The sequence below is a fragment of the Chinchilla lanigera genome, unplaced genomic scaffold, assembly GCF_000276665.1.
Source record: "Chinchilla lanigera isolate Chin_1 unplaced genomic scaffold, ChiLan1.0 scaffold00016, whole genome shotgun sequence".
NCBI classification, from domain to species: Eukaryota; Metazoa; Chordata; class Mammalia; order Rodentia; family Chinchillidae; genus Chinchilla; species Chinchilla lanigera.
This window is the reverse complement of record NW_004955417.1, coordinates 27,491,871-27,509,163: the sequence shown is the minus strand read 5'-3', so window position 1 is coordinate 27,509,163 and position 17,293 is coordinate 27,491,871. Positions and strand designations below refer to the sequence as shown.

At 49.3% G+C, this 17,293-nt stretch overlaps 2 protein-coding genes across 4 annotated transcripts in view; both read right to left on the bottom strand.

Moving 5' to 3' along the window:
* Positions 1-273: 273 nt before the first annotated feature.
* Positions 274-3,309, bottom strand: LOC102021762. 3 transcript variants are annotated; one of them, XM_005381948.2, is made up of 3 exons: positions 2,893-3,309; positions 2,413-2,629; positions 274-1,797 (listed from the first exon to the last, which is right to left on the bottom strand). In XM_005381948.2, exons 2-3 carry the CDS (start codon positions 2,520-2,522, stop codon positions 1,143-1,145), a joined length of 765 nt encoding a protein of 254 aa, XP_005382005.1. In that variant the 5' UTR covers positions 2,523-2,629; positions 2,893-3,309; the 3' UTR covers positions 274-1,142. The 3 variants fall into 3 exon arrangements, with proteins under 3 accessions (XP_005382005.1, XP_005382006.1, XP_005382007.1); XM_005381949.2 differs by having other exon boundaries at positions 2,413-3,309; XM_005381950.2 differs by lacking the exon at positions 2,413-2,629.
* Positions 3,310-15,411: 12,102 nt separating this feature from the next.
* Positions 15,412-17,293, bottom strand: part of Fzd6 (frizzled class receptor 6) — a 28,023-nt gene continuing 26,141 nt past the window's right edge. Inside the window, exon 6 of the mRNA XM_005381947.2 lies at positions 15,412-16,792. Within this exon, the coding sequence (XP_005382004.1) occupies positions 16,645-16,792 (148 nt within the window). The 3' untranslated portion in view covers positions 15,412-16,644. The remainder of the gene's footprint in view (positions 16,793-17,293) is intronic.

Genomic DNA, 17,293 nt, shown 5'->3' with positions numbered 1-17,293 from the left:
ATGATAAGACTTCGTGCTTATCCATGAAGCAAGCACCTGCTGATCTCAAGCATTTACAGATTTCCTTTGGACTTTAAGTACACTGGGATGCCGCGCAGGTCCGGGAGATTCCTGCAGGAGGGAATGACACGGGAGAAGGACAAACAACACAGACACCAGAGGTCCTTCTGGAGGGGCAGCGGAGCAAGGCTCCTCTGACACAGAGAAATGTTTTTGGCTTTATTACATACTTTTGCAATTACATATGAAACTCTTAGATACAGTGAGGTCTCTATTTTAGTTACAGATTCAGACATGGTTGACCAACCATCCAGCTGCAACCCTAGCAGGGAATCAACTTTTTTTAAAGCACATAAAAGGAAGCAAAAAGATCAGTCACTAGGTGTTCTTGATTAGGTGTAATTCTTCACAGAATTGTTCACTTCTCTACTGGACAACACAACCCACATTTGCAATATCTCCATCTAGAGCCAGTCCAACACAGGGCGTTCACCAAATGTTTTCCCACGCGCTGAGGCCCACGCAACGCTCCCCTCGCGTTCTGGTGGGCGAACATTGCCACACAGGAGGTAGGGGACTGACGCAAATCTCTGTGGTGGCTTCTACTTCCCCTTTCAACCCTGGAGGGGTGCCTTCCATCCTGGAGTCTGATTCCTTAACTACTTTCAGTTCTGATCCTTCAGGTTCCCAACCATCCTTTATCAATAGCATAATGGATATCTGGAAAGCTATGATTAACAGAGAGTAGAGGGAGAGGCCGCACACCCGTCTCATGCGGTCCCTGCTTTGCAGATACCCGCTGCCAGTCCCGACTTTGTCAAGGAACTGGCACTGGAAGGTCTCCGGCACTGGGATAAATGCTGCCACCGCTTGCATGGGGCTCCCACACTGGGGTGACAGGGTGGCCTGGAGCCTGGCCCTTTTCACGGCTTCTTCTGGTAACTGGGAAATCTCTTCCTCTGGTAACTGGAATGCTAGGCACGAGCCTTAATTTTTAAAGCAGTTGCTCCCTTGGGCATCAAAGGAAATGCCCTGCCCCATCCGGCCCCTGGTACCCTTTCTTTTCAGTTGCAATCTTGTAAGAGCCCAGCTGCCTGCTCCACACATGCGGTGTTTACCGGGACACTACTTCCAGCCACCCTTCATTCACGGGGAGCAAACGTCCTGGCTGTGTCCAGGTTCTCCCTCTGGCTGACACCTGCCGCACCCCTGCACTGGGGCTCACAGACAAAGGCAAAGCCCCACATCTCACTCCGACACCAACTGCCCTGCTCGGGATTTGATGAAGGTCGGGGCTGAGGAACAGAGGCTGCTGAATGCCAGGTGATGATAACGGCAGTATCACCTCGGCCAAGAACAATGCACGGACAGAGACTCATGAGGCGGGGCATGAGCTCGGTCCTGTTCAGGAGCACTGAGGCCGCCAGCTGCGGCACAAGGACGGCGTCTCCACCCAGAGCGAGTGTGTAGGCCAGGTGGAGGAACTGGCTCCAAAGAACCAATGATTGGAATACTGGAGAAGGAGCATGGAGGATAGACGAACTGCAGAAACCTGCAGCTGTCACCAAAGGGAGACGGCCACCTGGGCCTGTTGGGCCTGAGGACGGCTGTGAACGTTCCTGAGATGACCCGTCGCAGTCCAGGAAGTGGCAATGGTAGCACCTGGGCCAATGACCCATGCACGGCAGGTGGCATCCAGCTGTGTGGCCATGTGGGGCACGAGCTTGTGGCCATGTGGTGACCCTCGGGAGGCCTCTTGCAAGGCAGTGGTGCACACAGGAAGGCCACAGCTGATCTCTAGGAAGACAGTGGTGACATCTTAGAAGTCGTCGCACACCAGCCAAGTCTGTGTCCCTGAAGCAGAGCTGAATGGATCATGCCCACCTTGGGACTGAGTCAGATGTGCGCCCTTGAAACACCCCAGAAGCACAGCCAGGCAGGAGGGGCCAGGCCGAGGGACAGACCTAGCTGAGGATCACGCTGGTGGGCGATGTCCCCCTGGCCCCTTTTTTGCAATAAAAGAAACCTTGTATCGATCACAGAGCAAAAGTAAGGCTGCATATCATTTTTTTGCCACTTACAAGAATATACTTTATATTGGAAGAAGTAAGTAACAGTTGTCAGGAGAACGATCCATAAGCACCCTGCAGCTGGTTGGAGTGTATCCCGGGGCCATCACCTCTCTGTAATCTGTCCTCAGACTCCTAGCTCTTTCAACCGAAATTCAGCCCTTCCAGATTCAGTCTGAAGGACAGCCATTGCCCTTTCATAACTCTTTTCAGGGCTGTCCAAGACAGCACAAGCAATCCATCTCGACCTAGGATGCTTGTGATACCCTGAGTTCTGGGACGCAGCCTTCCAGGATTCCCGCTAATTCAGCCTCACAGGCGCACACGCCCACTGGACTCACACCGGTTACTACTGGAACCCAGCCGTGGAAAGGTAGAGTTTACAGCGATCTGTGCGGGCGGTGGAGGGCTCCGAGCAGGAGTGCCCGGGCAGTGGTGGCCAACCAATAGCATGCGTGCTACAGCAGGAGGTTTGCAGCACGGAAAACTCTAAGAGGTTCGCCACCCCTGGTCAGTGCCGCAGCCTCTCCGGCCCAGGCCGCTTCCCTGGTTGCTCCTCCCTGGATGGTGAAAGAAAAGATGGATGGGCACAGGGAGGTGCTGTTACACACTGAGTTGTGCCCCCCGGCACCCTCGATCCATCCGAACCCCTGGTCCCCGGGCCTTCAGCAGTGGCTAATTAGACATGGGGCCACTAAAGACCCTGTCTCAGCATAAAAAACAAAAAAAGCCCAGATGTAGCTCAGGATGAAGGCCCTGAGTTCAAGCCCCAGGGTCACAAAAATACAAACAAAAAACCCAACGACAGAACACTCAGACATACCGGGTGACTCGGCATGTGCTTCCGCTCGCCTTGGAGAGGTGGGGGAGGTGACATGGAACGACCGTGCCCTCAGACGTGCACATGCGCAACGGCCACCTGCCGGCCGAACCTCCAGAGCTTCAGAGGTTTGCACCCGGTGAAGGACGGGAATCTGTATTCCTAACAAACCCCACTCCTGCTGGTCCGGTGAGATTAGAAATTGAAATAGGATTTTTTAAAAAATAATCAGTTCATTTAAAAATAGCATTAATTAAGCCATTATATGTTAATAACATTAATGAAAGACCATTACATTTAATGAAATAGTGGCATTATTTTACACTTTTTCGAAATCTCTTAACATTTGGCTTAATAAACTGGGCATGGTGGTGCACACCTGTGATCCCAGCATGCAAGGGGCTGAGGCAGGAAGATGGCTCCGAGTTCGAGGCCACCTGGGTTACATAGCGAGACCCTGTCGCCCGCCCCCGCCCCCGCCCCCCAAAAAAAGCTTATTAGAAGTGGCGAGCTCACGCTCCCTGCTTTCATATTCAGACCCGAGCTCTGGGAGCTCCACTGCGCATGTGCGAGAGAATGAGCGCGAGGCCCCCGGATGCCGCTTTAATACCCGGATGAAGACATTTACAGCGGGAACGGGAGAGCAAGGGAAAGGGAAAAGTGGGACTGTGGTGTGCGTGAGCCAACCCCTCACGGTGAACGCGATCATCACACACGGACGAAGAAAATAAACACATGTGCGCTGTCAGTCTCTTAGGCTCCCTGGGGCACTCTGAGAACAGATGCCTGTAACCCAGGCAGAAGAGGGAAGCGCCCCGGGGAGAGGCCCGACAGGAGGGAGGCACGGGGGAGGCCAGTGGCTCCTCCGCCCTGGGACCAGCTCCGCCCCCAAACACAGAGGAGCCCGAGGGGGCCTCAGCGGGGCGGTCCTGCCCCCACAGACGCCCAGTCTCCTCTGGTGACCCGGGGCGCCCCGCTGGAGCCTCTGTGGGCCTCCAGGCTCCAGCACTGCCGGCTGCGTCCCCTCCCCGACTGCGGGGGCCGCTGGGCTTCAGGGTCAGCCGGTCCTCCTGGAGCAGGCGCTGTCTCGCAGCCCTTGGCCTCCAGCGTTTGTCGCAGTGCGCATCGCCACCTTCCTGGCCGTCCCGAGCATGCAGTGAGTCTGTTGCTCTCCCGAGTGAGAAGATGCCGCCAAGTTCTCCCCACGCGCTCCCTCCCCGGCTCGCTCGCGCTTGCAAATACTGGTGGCTCGCTGGGGCTAGAAGGAGACGTGGCTGCTTGGAAGCCCGGGAACAGCTGAGGTCTTCCCGCAAAGAAGGGCAGGCCTGTGGCTGGCTGTTGTGGGGACGCCTGGGAGCGTCGGCCTCACGGTGCGGAATCGCAGTGATGACGTGACCCGTCTGCCTTCCCGCAGTTTGTCTGTGCGACTCCCCATCGGTAATCACAGTCCTGGGGATCTCTCGGAAGCCAAGGTGCCCAGGCCGGGATAGACACCAGGGCGACCAAATCCCTCTGTTCTGAGGAGTATCACCAAGTGCTGTGGCCCACGGACGTTAACCCAGGACACCCGCTTCCTCCTTCTGCCAGAAGCTTCTCTGATGCCCGATGCTAACCAGAGAGCTCGGCTCGGTTTTCAGACAAGCAGCTGACCCTCTGCGTAGTTGTGGAATGCTCCAAGGGCCCATTTTTATGGCTATTTTATGCAAAGTCCAAGAGCTTGCGCACCGCTTTGCTGCCTGTCTCGCCTGCAGTGTTTGCTTCCTGCTGCCCCAGGGAGTCCAGGCCCGGAGGAATGCGGTTCCCTTCCTCCCTGGCGCTTGTCCGAGGGACCATGGAGCCGTGACCGAGAAGCCCGCATGCCCCGGGGGACGTCCTTGGCCGGCTTCTCTGGGCAGCCCCTTTTCTCAGCGCACTGTTAGCTCCGCCACCCGCAACACACAATGCACTCACGCTTTCCTAGGCTCCTTGGGGCCCTCCAGGCCTTTAGCCACTGGTGCTGGCAGAAGCTCAATCTCCAGACGTCTGTTTCTGGATTGCCATCAGCGACTACTGCCCTGCTTTTGTTGCAGACCTGTTACCGTGCTTCAGCTTAGCGGTTGTTTCCACACTGACCTTTCTTCCCCAATAAAAACGCAAGTATGGTTTTCCAGCAGTATGGTTGTGTGAGTGTGAGTGTGTGTGTGTGTGTGTGTGTGTGTGGTATTGCAGTGGAACCCAGGCCCTCACAGGTGCTCCACAAGACAGCGCCACTGAGTTACATCCCCAGCCCTTTTTAAATTTTATTTTGACACAAGGTCTCACTAGTTGCTCCAGCTGGCCTCAAACATTCAATGCTCCTGCCTCAGCTTCCAGAGTAGCTGGGGTTACAGGTGTGTGCCACCACACCCAGAAAGCTGCGTAATCTTTATCTCTGCAGCGAGGAAGGAAGTGAGTCTTTGTGATACATCCCGACTTATAGGGTCCTCCACCCATTTATCTGCTCGTAGGATGATCGCCGCGTTCCCTCTCCTGTTCTGCCGGAGGTAGCTCAGCGCCCCAATAAAAACGCAAGGAGCATGCAGTTTGTAAGTTTACAGGTGAACGCATCCAAGTGTCCCTCAGTAGTTGCCAGTCTAACTCTTCATCATCTTCTGTCCAAAGAGCTGTTCAGTGTGCATACGGAACACTTGTATTTTAATTAGATTTACGAGTCCTGTGGCAAGTACTCAGAGGGGACACTACAAGTTGGCATTCGATATTTGTGTCCTTTCATGTTGTCTTGCTCTCTCACTGCCGTGTCTGTCCTCCCCAGAGAGGACCGAGTTGGCAGCGAATATACGTGACATTTTTTCATGTCTCGCATAGTACTTAACACAATATGCTGGCCACAGCATGGCTGTTAAACAATGCATGTTAGGTTTTGTTTATGTTTTTGTTGCTTTTTGTTTTTGGTACCAGGAATGGAACTTATGATCTCAAGCTTGCCAGGAAGGCACTGTACCACTGAGCTATATCCCTGGCTGGTTTTTGTGTTTTTGAGACAGGGTCTTGCTATGTAATTCAGGCTGGCTTTGAAGCCATGGTGATCCTCCTGCCTCAGCTTCTGAAGTGCTAGGGTTACAGGCATGCACCACCACACCTAGCTTAATTTTTTGTGTTTTTTTTTGTTTTGTTTTGTTTTTGGTACCAAGAATCAAACACAGCCTCATGCTTGCCAGGCAGGTGCTGTGCTGCTTAGCTATATCCCCGGCCCTAGTTTTGTTTTTTTGAGATAGGATCTCACTAAGTATTTTAGGCTGGCCTTGGATTCATTATAGTCCAGGCTGGCTTTGAACTTGTGGTGATCCTCCTGGCTCAGCCTCTTAAGTACTAGGATTGCAGGTGTACACCACTATGCCTGGCAACAGTGATATGTTTTGAATTGAAATTCCACCTCTACCTTTGTATGTAATTGAGAGCATCTAGAACAGATGGACAGAGTCCAATTGGGAAGCTGGCACTCTCTTTTGAAATCCTTTTCCAAAGTGGGATTAAAAGATTCGCTCAACAGTATGAAAAAACTGATTGAAAAATAGGCAAAAGACCTGGACAGTTACTCAGCAATGAATAATGGCAAATAAGCGTGTGAAAGAGATACTGAGCAGCCTATGCCATAGAATTAAAAATTGAAATGGCAAGATGTCACTCACATCGTGGGAATCACCAGAGCCCAAAGCACCAACAGCATCCAGGGCTGGCGAGGGTGCAGAGCCGAAACAACTGCTCACGGCCGGCTGGGACATAGAGCAGCTTGGCCACTCCAGAAGACAGCGCCGCAGCTTGCTACAGAGCTAAACATGTTCTCAGCACATGACCCAGCAGGGTACTCTTTTGTGTTCACCCAATGGAGTTGAAAATTTACATCCACACAAAAACCTGAACATGAACACTTACAGCAGTTTACTCCTAGTTAGCAAAACTCTGATGCAGCCATGACAGCCTTCAGTAGCTACGAGAATAAACTGTAGTCCACTAGATCATGCACTAACTGTCGTTTGGCAAAAAGAAATGAACCATTAAGCCTGAAAAGACATGGAGAAAACAGATGTACATTACTCAGGGAGAGAAGCTGATCTATGAGGCTACGTTGTAGTAAGATCCAGCTCCGCGGCCATGAAGAGTACTTCCGAAAGAACCGAGTTCTTTCGGTTCTGAGAGAGGCCGAAGTGTGGGGACACTGAAGGATCCCTGGTTTCCAGGGGTCGGGAAAGCTGGGTGAGTAGGAGCAGCACGGAGGATTTGTAGGGAGATGACATTCTCATGGTGGATAATGTCTCGATATTTTGTCCAAACCCTTAGAAGGCACAGCGACTCTAGCGTAAACTGCAGACTCGGTGACTCTGACGGAGTTCATCAGGGCCAGCAAGCGTGCCACTCGGATGGGGGTTTCAGCAGTGTGGGAAGCAGCAAGCATTTGGAGACCCGGGTATACAAAAAAGCTCTGCATCATCCATATAATTTCTCCATATCTCTATAATTACTCTAAGAAAATGAAGTCTATATTTTAGAAAATGAGTATGATCAGTAGACTTAGCACCGTGTCAACAAAGGTCCCGGCCATCCCAAGGCCCTGGGACGTCCTTAGAACAAGGGCCTCCTAGACTTGCCTTCATCCCACTGGCCAAATCACACTGGCTGTAGCCAAACGCAGAGCCGGTGTGCATATGAGGCCGCAGGTATAACAAGAAGCTTCCACACTTGGGTCTGAGGGCTCAGTATATGGTTAGGCTTCACCAGATCTCAAACTGGAAAAACCTTCAGCTTGTCACTCACAGGGAGCTGTCGTCGGTCTCTGTGACTAAGGAGAATTCTCAGCAATTTCATGCTGAAGGTTGCTATTCCTGTAGGCATAAATCCCGCCTCCCTGGCCGGGTGGCTACATTGCTACCCTGCTCTTCTTGAGGACTGGTGACCTCAGATGGCCCCGTCTCACATCCACATCAGCACATCTTCTTCATCTGCTACTCATTTGCTGCATGGACGAGCTCAAATCCAGGCAGGATAGACGGAGGTTAGCAGAGGGCCAGGATTTGCATCCTTAGATGATTTCAAGGCTGAGGGCTGACCTTTGTATCCTTTGTGACAGACGCTCTGGATCAGAGGATATGTATCACTTCCAAGGAGCTGAGTCTTAAATCAGTTAAACTTTCAACAGCAAGTAATAGATAATCAACTCAGTGTGATTTAAACAATAAAGAGATTTTTTTTTTCCTCTTAAGAAATTCCAAAGGAGGTGTTGAGCGTGGTGGTGCATACCTGTAATCCCAGTACTTGGGGGGCTGAGGCAGGAAGATCACTGTGAGTTCAAGTCCAGCCTGGGCTACATGGTGAGTTCAGCCTGCACTGAATAGGAAAACTCTGTCTCAAAAAGACAAAAAAAAAGAAAAAAAGAAAAAAAGGCAAAGGAGTTCCAAAGGAGGGGCTGATTGAGCATCAGTTAATTCAGGGACTCAGCCACATCATTCTCCTCCTCATATTCTGTCGTTCTTAGGGTTTCCACTTGCTTTGTCCCCAGCCATAGCTGCACCTGGTCCTGGTGTGCAGTGTTTCCAGAGGAAATCAAGGTTCGTTTCTTACATTACTTCCTTCTTCAGAGGAAGGGTCTGTCCCAGAAGCCTCTGTCCTATGACATCTCATGGCCAGAAGTGGGTCACACACTCCACCCCAAAACAGTCCTGAACCAGGGAAGCCAGATAACCACAGTGCCTTAGACACATCAGAACAACTGCTGGGCCGATTCTACCTGTGCGAGAGAACTTCTTTGCTGCCTCCACGGACAGGGGAAGCCAGAGACCAAATGGACTTTCTGGGGGCTCTTGGGATTCCCTAGGAAATCTTTCCCTTCCAGCTCACCACCAGGACTCCTTTTGTTCTCAGATTCTTGGACTTTGCATCAGAAGCAAGAATCTAAGTTGCACCACAGGCTGCTGTGAAGATCTTTTCCCTTCGCCTTGACAGATTCTTGAAACCCAGAAGGCCGAGGCAGACAGGGAGTTTCCCATCACTCTGAGCCCAGTGGGGTGCCTGAGTAGCAAGAGCTTGGCCTGGAAGCCAGAAGTCAGGTCCAGTATGTCTAATTCAATCCCAATTTCTGCAAGACCAACAGTAATCCCAGACCTCAGCACACCCAGAACGATGAGCTAAACACTTAATTCTTCAGTGTATTTAACTCATGTGGTTATGAGTCACTGTAATATGTTCAACAGATACGCTGCTTTCCAACCTGCCGATTCCAAGTAAGGGTTTTAATTATTTTGCTTAGCGATTTCCTCCAGCTTGCATACCAGCAGCCAGGCTCAGTGAGCAAAGCATCTTGAAATGTTTATCTTCAAGCTCGGTGTAGCACTGAGGCGTGTCAAATATTCCTAAGATCCCTGTCCAGAGACAGAGGTCATTTGTCAAAGTTAAACTCTAAACCAAGTTCCAAGGGCTGGGGATTTAGCTCAGCGGCAAAGCACCTGCCTGGCAAGCGCAAGGTCGTGAGTTCGGTTCCCGGAACCGGAGAAAAACCAGAAAAAAAACAAAACAAAACCAAGTTCCAGGGAGGAGGCAAGGTCCACCATACATGCCATACATTAATGTCATATGTAGAGTAAATGAAAATGCACATGCTATGTTCCAGAAATAAGTGTATTATATCTTTTACAAAACTGAGAAAAGCGAGGCCAGGTATATAGCTCAGGGGTATGGCACTTGCCTGGCAAGTGCAAAGTCCCAAGTTCAATTCCCAGCACCAAAAAAAACCAACCTGAAAAAGAAAAGAAATTTTTATCTGGTGAGCAATACTTTTGAAAATTCTAGAATGATATTAAAGATAATGAAATTCATTAAACTTATTGTCTTCATTTATATATATATGTATTTTTAAAAATATACCTTGATTATCTAAAGTGTCAAATTAAACAATAACGGAAGTTTGTAAAGCCTACATATCTGTAACCGTAGTAAACATAAAATATTGTTCTTCTGTGGTTGTTGACACCTACTGCATGCAGGGCAGGATTCCACAAATGCAACTCTGACTTTCCTTCTTTTGCATCATTACGGTGCCTTGGGGGTTTCCATGTCATCACTGCGGAGCAGCTGGCCAGCGTGTGAGGTCAGGGCTCCACCCCCAGCACCGCAATGACGATTGGACCCCAAACTCCTTTGGTGCACTGGGTGTCGGCAGGGTAACATGGACCACAACAGAACCTGGGGGCTGCAGCTCCGCGAAACACAGCCCTGCTGTGTCCTGCTGACCTCGCCTGCCCGAAGTCTGCCTGCAGGGCCGCCTGAAGACACAGCAAGCCGTTCTCTCTCCCGGGCAGCCGGCAGTGACCAAAGGTGCTGGCCAAGGTTCACCGTGATCAGCCTCTTGACAGGCCTGGAGTTTTCTGGTTTCTGAGCATTTTCCTGGAGCTCCTGGCCTGACCATGAGAAGGGGACTGGAGGAGATCTGGACCCACCGGTGATCTTTCTAGATAAAGTGTGGAGTCTACTCAGGTTTGCATTGTTTCCTGACTGTGAGACAAATTCGATCCTTGAACAAGCGGGAAAAAAATGAACCCACGAGCAAGACAGTTTCACTCCAGCTAGTACTTTGAGGAAATGATGGAGAAGATCATAAGATGTTTAATCTTTCTCTGAGTTTGGGAGAAACTTTTGACATCTCTATTGATTTCCTGCTACTCAACACATTCAAAATGGAATAGTACATTTATAAACAAGTGTTAAATATTTGGCTAATAGACTGAAGTAGGTGTAAATGAAGATCATCTATGAAGACCATCTATGGCATGTGTTTAGAAAATAACTTCTTTGAAGAACTTCCTCTAGTTTTTGCCAAGATGGATGCAGCCACCAGCCTGGGCAGTGCGCCTCTTCCCCTCCGCGGCAGGGGCACAGGGGTCCCCAGGCAGCCTGGGAATGAGAGGGGACGGGGCATCTGTGGGCTCCCCTCCCTCAGCCGGCTCTGCTCCAATCGCGTGCAGCCGCCTCCCTCCCCCGCTGGGCCCCTGGGCCCAGGACTTGCACCACCTGCCCTCAGCCCCCGCCCCTCCCTGTGAGTAGGTTCACCTCCTTACCTCGTCCTTGTGTGGTGGGAAACTAGAAAGCCTTTCTTCAGAGTTTGCCTTTTTGTCCTGGTGGGGATGGAAAATCAAAACCTTAGATCCGGCTGCAGAAGTTAGCCACCTGAGCAACCGCTTTCCGTTTGTTTTCATTTCTAGTGGCTATTTGCCGGGCCGGGTCCCTGCTCCTTTCCACGTCACGGCTGCATTTCTTTGCCAGCGCCCCTCCCGGAGTGGTCACCTTGAACTTGGCCAGACGATGTCCACTGCGGTCCAGCAGGGCCCCAGGTGCGAGGGTGCTTGGTCACTTGGACTTAACTTTTAACCTTCCCTCCCTCTTTATGGACACGCTGTTTGACCCTCTGGCATGACACATCACAGCAGCTGCTAAGACCATCGCCCTGGAATCGCAGCCTCTGACTGGGTGTGGGCAGTGAGGAGTCTGGGCGATACTTTCCAAGCAGCAAAGCCACAGCAGGGCTCCTTGCGGTTATTGTGAATTGCAGCTTGCGTTTCCTGAGCCCACTGGGGCCGGCCTGGGCCGCTTCAGACATTCCAGCAGCAGATGCCAGCCACGCCCATCGGGGGACATTCCTGAGAGGCTGAGGGTACGAAGCAGGAAACTTGGTTTTGATGGCGTGTGGCAATTGCAAGCTAGTTTTGGTCTCATTTCACAGGGAAAGTTTGGGGAAGAGCCAGGAAGAGGTGGACCTTGGGGGCGATGAGCCCCGGGGCCTCTGCGGCCTGTGAGAGGACGCATTCTGCGAAGCCCTGTGGAGGGCCGGAAGGCCACTTTCAGAGCGCGGTGCAGTCTCACCACCTCTTCGCTGCTGTGGGCCGTGGCCACACTCTCCTGCCAACTTCATTACTGCAGATGGAAATCCAACGGTATTTCATGATTGAAGTCAACTTCCTTGACTGAAAAGTGCCATATAGTTTGTGTAAAAATTACGGTCTGTACTAACCATTGGTACTCTCCTACCACCTCGTTTTGAAATTTTATGTCGTTGTTTTAGCTTTTTTTCTCTTTAAAATAAATAAAAAGTAAGGTCACCTCTTTCAGAGACAGCATCAAAGGCACCGGCCCCCTGAAGAAGGAAAACTGCTGCCTTCTTGTGAATTAGACAATGCCTTGTATGTTTGCTGCCAAAAAGAAATCCTTTGGAAATTCAGCCCCACTGAGTACAAGTACCGAGCCCAGGGCTGATAAGTCATTTAGAATAAAGCTGATGTAGATGCATATTTCTACCCTAAATAAACTACCAACAACTCAAATCCAGCAGTATATTAAATAACGTATCGAGATCAAGGAAAACCCCTCAAAGAACAGAAGGGTGGTGTCACACCAGCTGATCGACGCCTGCCTGCAGCTTCTCCTCCCGGCCAAGCTCACATCAGGCTGTGTCATGAGCTGCTTCAGGTTCTAGCCCACGAGGCTGTTTCCTGAGTGATCGTCCTTCACGAGAGAGAAGGGAGTGGACGGAAGGGTAGAAGATCATCCGTAAGGTGCTCTCAGCACCCTGCACCTGCCGCTCGGGGGACAACAGCTCGTACACCACTCAGGGCTGAGGATGGCGGGGGACAGCCCCAAGCCTTCAGCTGACTGATATCAACAGCAAAAAGGCATTTGATTAAATCCAGTAATGATTGTTAGGTTTTTTTTAAAAATGTAAACTGGATTAGGACTGTTGAATTCATTAAAATACCTATCTTATATCAAATGCCAGCATTATTCTCAGTGATATTAAACCATTTTTATTTATAAGAAACAAGATAAGAGTGTCTGCTGATAGCTGTTAATGGCAACTGGCTAGAAGTTCTAGCTAACAGATAAGAAGTGAAATCACCATGGTTTGCAGCGAAAAGATTTTCCACCTAGGAAATTGGGGGGAAATGGGCTTTAAAATCATTAGAGTGATCAAAGTACTTTCATGAAATCATCTATTACAAAATAAATTTTAAAAACCAATGTTTTCTATGCAAACTTTAAAAATATATTATATATATTTTTGAAATCATAGAACAAGAAGGTATTATGAACAGAGACTTTAAAAATGTTTTGAAGGGCTGGGGGTTTAGCTCAGTGGCACAGCACGTGCCTGGCAAGCGCAAGGTCGTGAGTTCGATTCCCAGTACCGGAAAAAAAAAAAAAAAACAAAAACAAACAAACAAAAATAAAAATGTTTTGAAATTTAAAGATGGTGCCCAATCCCAGTACCAAAAAAACCAGAACCAACAAACAGAACCAAAAAAAAGACCAAAATAAAGATGGTACCAAACAAAAATTTAATAGAAATTTAAAAGATAAGCCTGATACATTTTCTTAGAGAGGTTCTGAAATTCAGAGGTGAGCAAAAAGAGAAGAAAGATGAGAACATGGAAGGCCCACCCGGGAGGCAGGGCACTGGACTGAGGGAGGGGTGTCGCACCATGGTTAAAGGGCACCGCGCTGAGCTGAATGGCAAAGCCAAGGAGTAACCAAGGCCCATTTTTGTTCAGATTTCCTTCATTCTTATGGAACAAACCTTTTCTTTTCGACCTTTTTTTCTCCCGCTGTGTGCAGTTGTCATCAGGTGTCTTGTCTTGGCGGCCGTGTTTCCCTGACTCTCTCATTTTCCGGGATCTGAACTCCTTCTGAGGAGCACGGGTGAGATACTTCGGAGAATGTCCATCCACTGGGGTTTATCTAAGAGCTTTCTCCCGGCTAGACTGAGGCGGTAGGTTTTGGGGACGAGGGTCACAGAGGTGAAGTGACATTCCAATTGCACACACGAAGGTCATATGCTTTCACCAGGCCTGGTCACCTTCTGTGGTGGGGCCGTGTTTGTGGAGTTGCTCTACTGTGAAGCCGCTGTCCCCACACCACACCTCCTCCAGCGTCTGCAGTCCCTACTGCGCTTGGAAGGAGGTCACTATGTGCTGCCAGATGGAAGGGTAGGTGCAGCGCTGCCTGTTGCAGGGGGACTTTGCACACAAACCAAACAGCAGGACCCCAGAAGTGTGGCTGTCAGTGCTGCAGAAGACCGTGTGAGCTGGACCCCATGGAGCTGGACCGCGTGCAGCTGGGCTCACAGCCCCCTGCGTGGCCGCACCCCAGGCTTCCCACCAGCCTCACATGGGGTCCTGCTGTTCTACATCCTCACCAAAACTTGGTACTAGCAGCTTTGATTTTATTTTAATCCTTCTGGTAGGAACATAGCATCTCATTGGTATTTATACATTATACAAGGTATGTCTGGCCCTTCAAGAGTACTGGTGAATGTTTTTATCTGATATTCATGCCAATTCTTGCTCATCCTTTTGATGAACCAAAGAAATTGTTTTTGTACCCCTAAATGATCACAGGCTGGGCCCTGTGTTTTAGAAAGTGCTTGCAGGATAGAAAGAACAACACTTCCTTCCTCCTGAGATCTTCTTTTGTTTCTGCCTGGTGCCTGTGGGTTACTATCTCAGGACAGGGCTTGAACTTTTTGGGGTGCACCCAGAAAGCCTGAGGCAGCACTGCCTCCTTTACAGGTCACGCTTGCTCCTCCTCTGCAGCCCTTTGGGTCACCCTGGGGCCACCAGCAGCTCTGCTCCGCATCCCAGCCCCTTTTCTCCGTCAGCCGAGCGCCCTGCCCAGGGAAGCTCCCGGCAATGGGGGCCACGCTCCTCTCTCCTCCCACACCTGAGCCTGGCAGCGCCTTGTGTTTGAGGAATGATGATGCCTTATTTCTCCCATATATTTTAGCTTTCTTTGGGGAAAAAATTGTGGCCAAAAAAAAAAAAAAAAGAGTTCTGAGTGTCCTAATGGTGTCACTAATCTGAAAAATTACAGTAAAAGCTTGGTTTGCAAGCATAATTTGTCCTGGAAACATGCTTGTAATCCAAAGCATTTGTAATCCAAAGTGAATTTCCCCAGAAGAAATATTGGAAATTCAGATGATTCATTCCCCAATACAAAAATGTTCATATAAAAACGATTACAATGCTATAATACAAAATAATAAAGAGAATTCAAAATGTAAAGAAAATAAGCAACTTAACCTGCACTTACCTTTGACACCTTCGTGACTGGTGTGAGGGAGACAGGAGAGAGGAGGGTACTGTGCTGGACGGCTTCCACCGTCACTAACAGGATCACTGCTGTCTACGAGCCCAGTGGAATTGTTTTCTTTTCATACAAGGAACCTGCCAATGACACTTGTTTTTGTCTCCTTTTGAGGACTTTGCAGAAAAGTGACAAGCACACAGTCCTGCAGCCAGAGAGAGAGGAACCACTGGCTCCGCTGAGCTCACGCAACATTCAGTGTCACACACTACTCGACGTTGCTTGTCTGTCAAGTTAAAATTTACTAGTAATGCTTGCTCATCTGGCGGAACACTGCAATCCAAGCGATCTGCAATCCAAGGCCTTACTGGGTACTACTTCCCGCCCGGGATTGTACCACTGAACACAGAATACTTCACAATCTCCTGTATAAAGACAATTTTATTAATAAAAAGATCACTCAAAACAAGGTTCTGGTATACAAAGTTATCTGTTTACAAATGTGGAAAAGTTCATAGGTACAACATTTTCCATACAGTACATGATAATTTTCTTTCTTCGCTTTAATAGTATGCTAAACGTATCAAAAGTATCAGAAAATGTTGTTTAACAAACAAGACTATGAAAACTCCTGAATATCTTGACGTGTATGTACAAAAACCATTTTGTTTCTCGGGACATTTTCCCCCACCGGACTGGCACTAACATCGCTAAGGGACTTTCGCACACTCAGCTACTTTGCTACAAAGTGAATTTTGCATAACATAGGAGACTAACACTATGCCATATAAAGTGTTTGCAATATTTTAAACATTAAAAAAACAAAAGTTAAGGCAAAGGAGAAGTCTGAGGAACTGAAAATGTTTGTAATGCAGTTATAGGTGGTCATGAAACATCAAGAAACGGAAACCAACTGCACCTGGCTTAGTTTGTAAAAGAATATAAAATTCCTCTGCTAATCCTTCAGGACATTTTATTTCAAAAATGCAGCAGGATTGGGAGCAGCACAGCACGGGGGACACCCTCCAGCAAGCACCTTATTTCAGCTGCATGAGAAACCTGCGTGGAATTCCTAAAACAATGAGAAGTAACAAAATTCCTGCACAGTAAGGTAGAAGTGGTTCTTTAAAGTTGAACACCTTTTATAAAACCTTTTGGTGTGTCAACTATTTTTGTATACTATAAACGAATACTATGTTCTAGTTTTCTTAAAATTCAGTGTAAATGCTACCAAAGTAGTACTAAAATATGAGTATGATCATAAAAATACGCAAATCGATTTTCCAGTACTTCCAAAATATTCAAATACACATAAGCTTATTTTCAAGTACATATTTTAAAAGTACAAGGATGTTTTAAATACTTCAGCAAAGAAAAATCTTGCCTGGATGTCAAAAAACCAACATAGAAAAATCCATCTTACAATGCTTCTAACTGGAGTAGAATCTGCAGGAACAGAAGAGGAAGGTTCCTGCAGCTCCTCCTCCCAAGCGACTTAAAAGATATCATTAACCCTCGCGTTTCTGCTTTCAGGAATTTCCCGCCGTCAGAAGCCTTTGCGGAAATGAGTCGTATTGTTCTTGAAATCAGTATTCTCCCCAGTAGCTCAGTCACTGATGCCAAGGTCAATGCAAGGAGGAAGACCCCAGGGCTTCTCTACGGCGCGGCGCCCACGGTGTCCTCGGGGGTCCTCGGGGGTCCAGGAGATGTGGCCCTCTCCGGGCCCTCGAGGTTGCCACCAGGGACCTGCGTGACTGCGCCCTGCCCGGAGCCGGCGTCAGCGGTGTCGCTCTGGGGGCTCAGCCTGGGAGGAGAAGACGCACAACTGTCAGACGTCCTGCGGCTGCTGCTCGCTTGTCCTGAGCGTCCGCCCCATCGACACCGGCCCTCCCCCGAGGCTGGTGCCCTGAACCCTTTCTGCTGGGTTCTTACACTTCACAACACGGGTACGTTTTTTCAAATACAATTTTTGCTGACTTTACAAACTTCATCAAGTGCTACCTACGCCCAACAGATGTCATGCGGTGTCTCCCGGCACTCACAGCTAGAAAGGCTGGAGTCCCGCCTCAGTTGAGCAAATCCTTTCCAGATCCCCACCATGGACAAGACAGCAAGCAAGAGGCTGGGAACGAGATGTGTGAGACCTCGGTCCTGCCTGGAGGACTCTTCACATCTAGTGAGGGATAAAGCGTGTATCTGATTACGTCCAGGTCTACAAAGACGGTGGTGGAGCTAGGTGCAATGGCGTACACCTTAATCCAGCACTCTGGGAGGCTGAGGCAGGAGGGTCCCAAGTTGGAGCCCA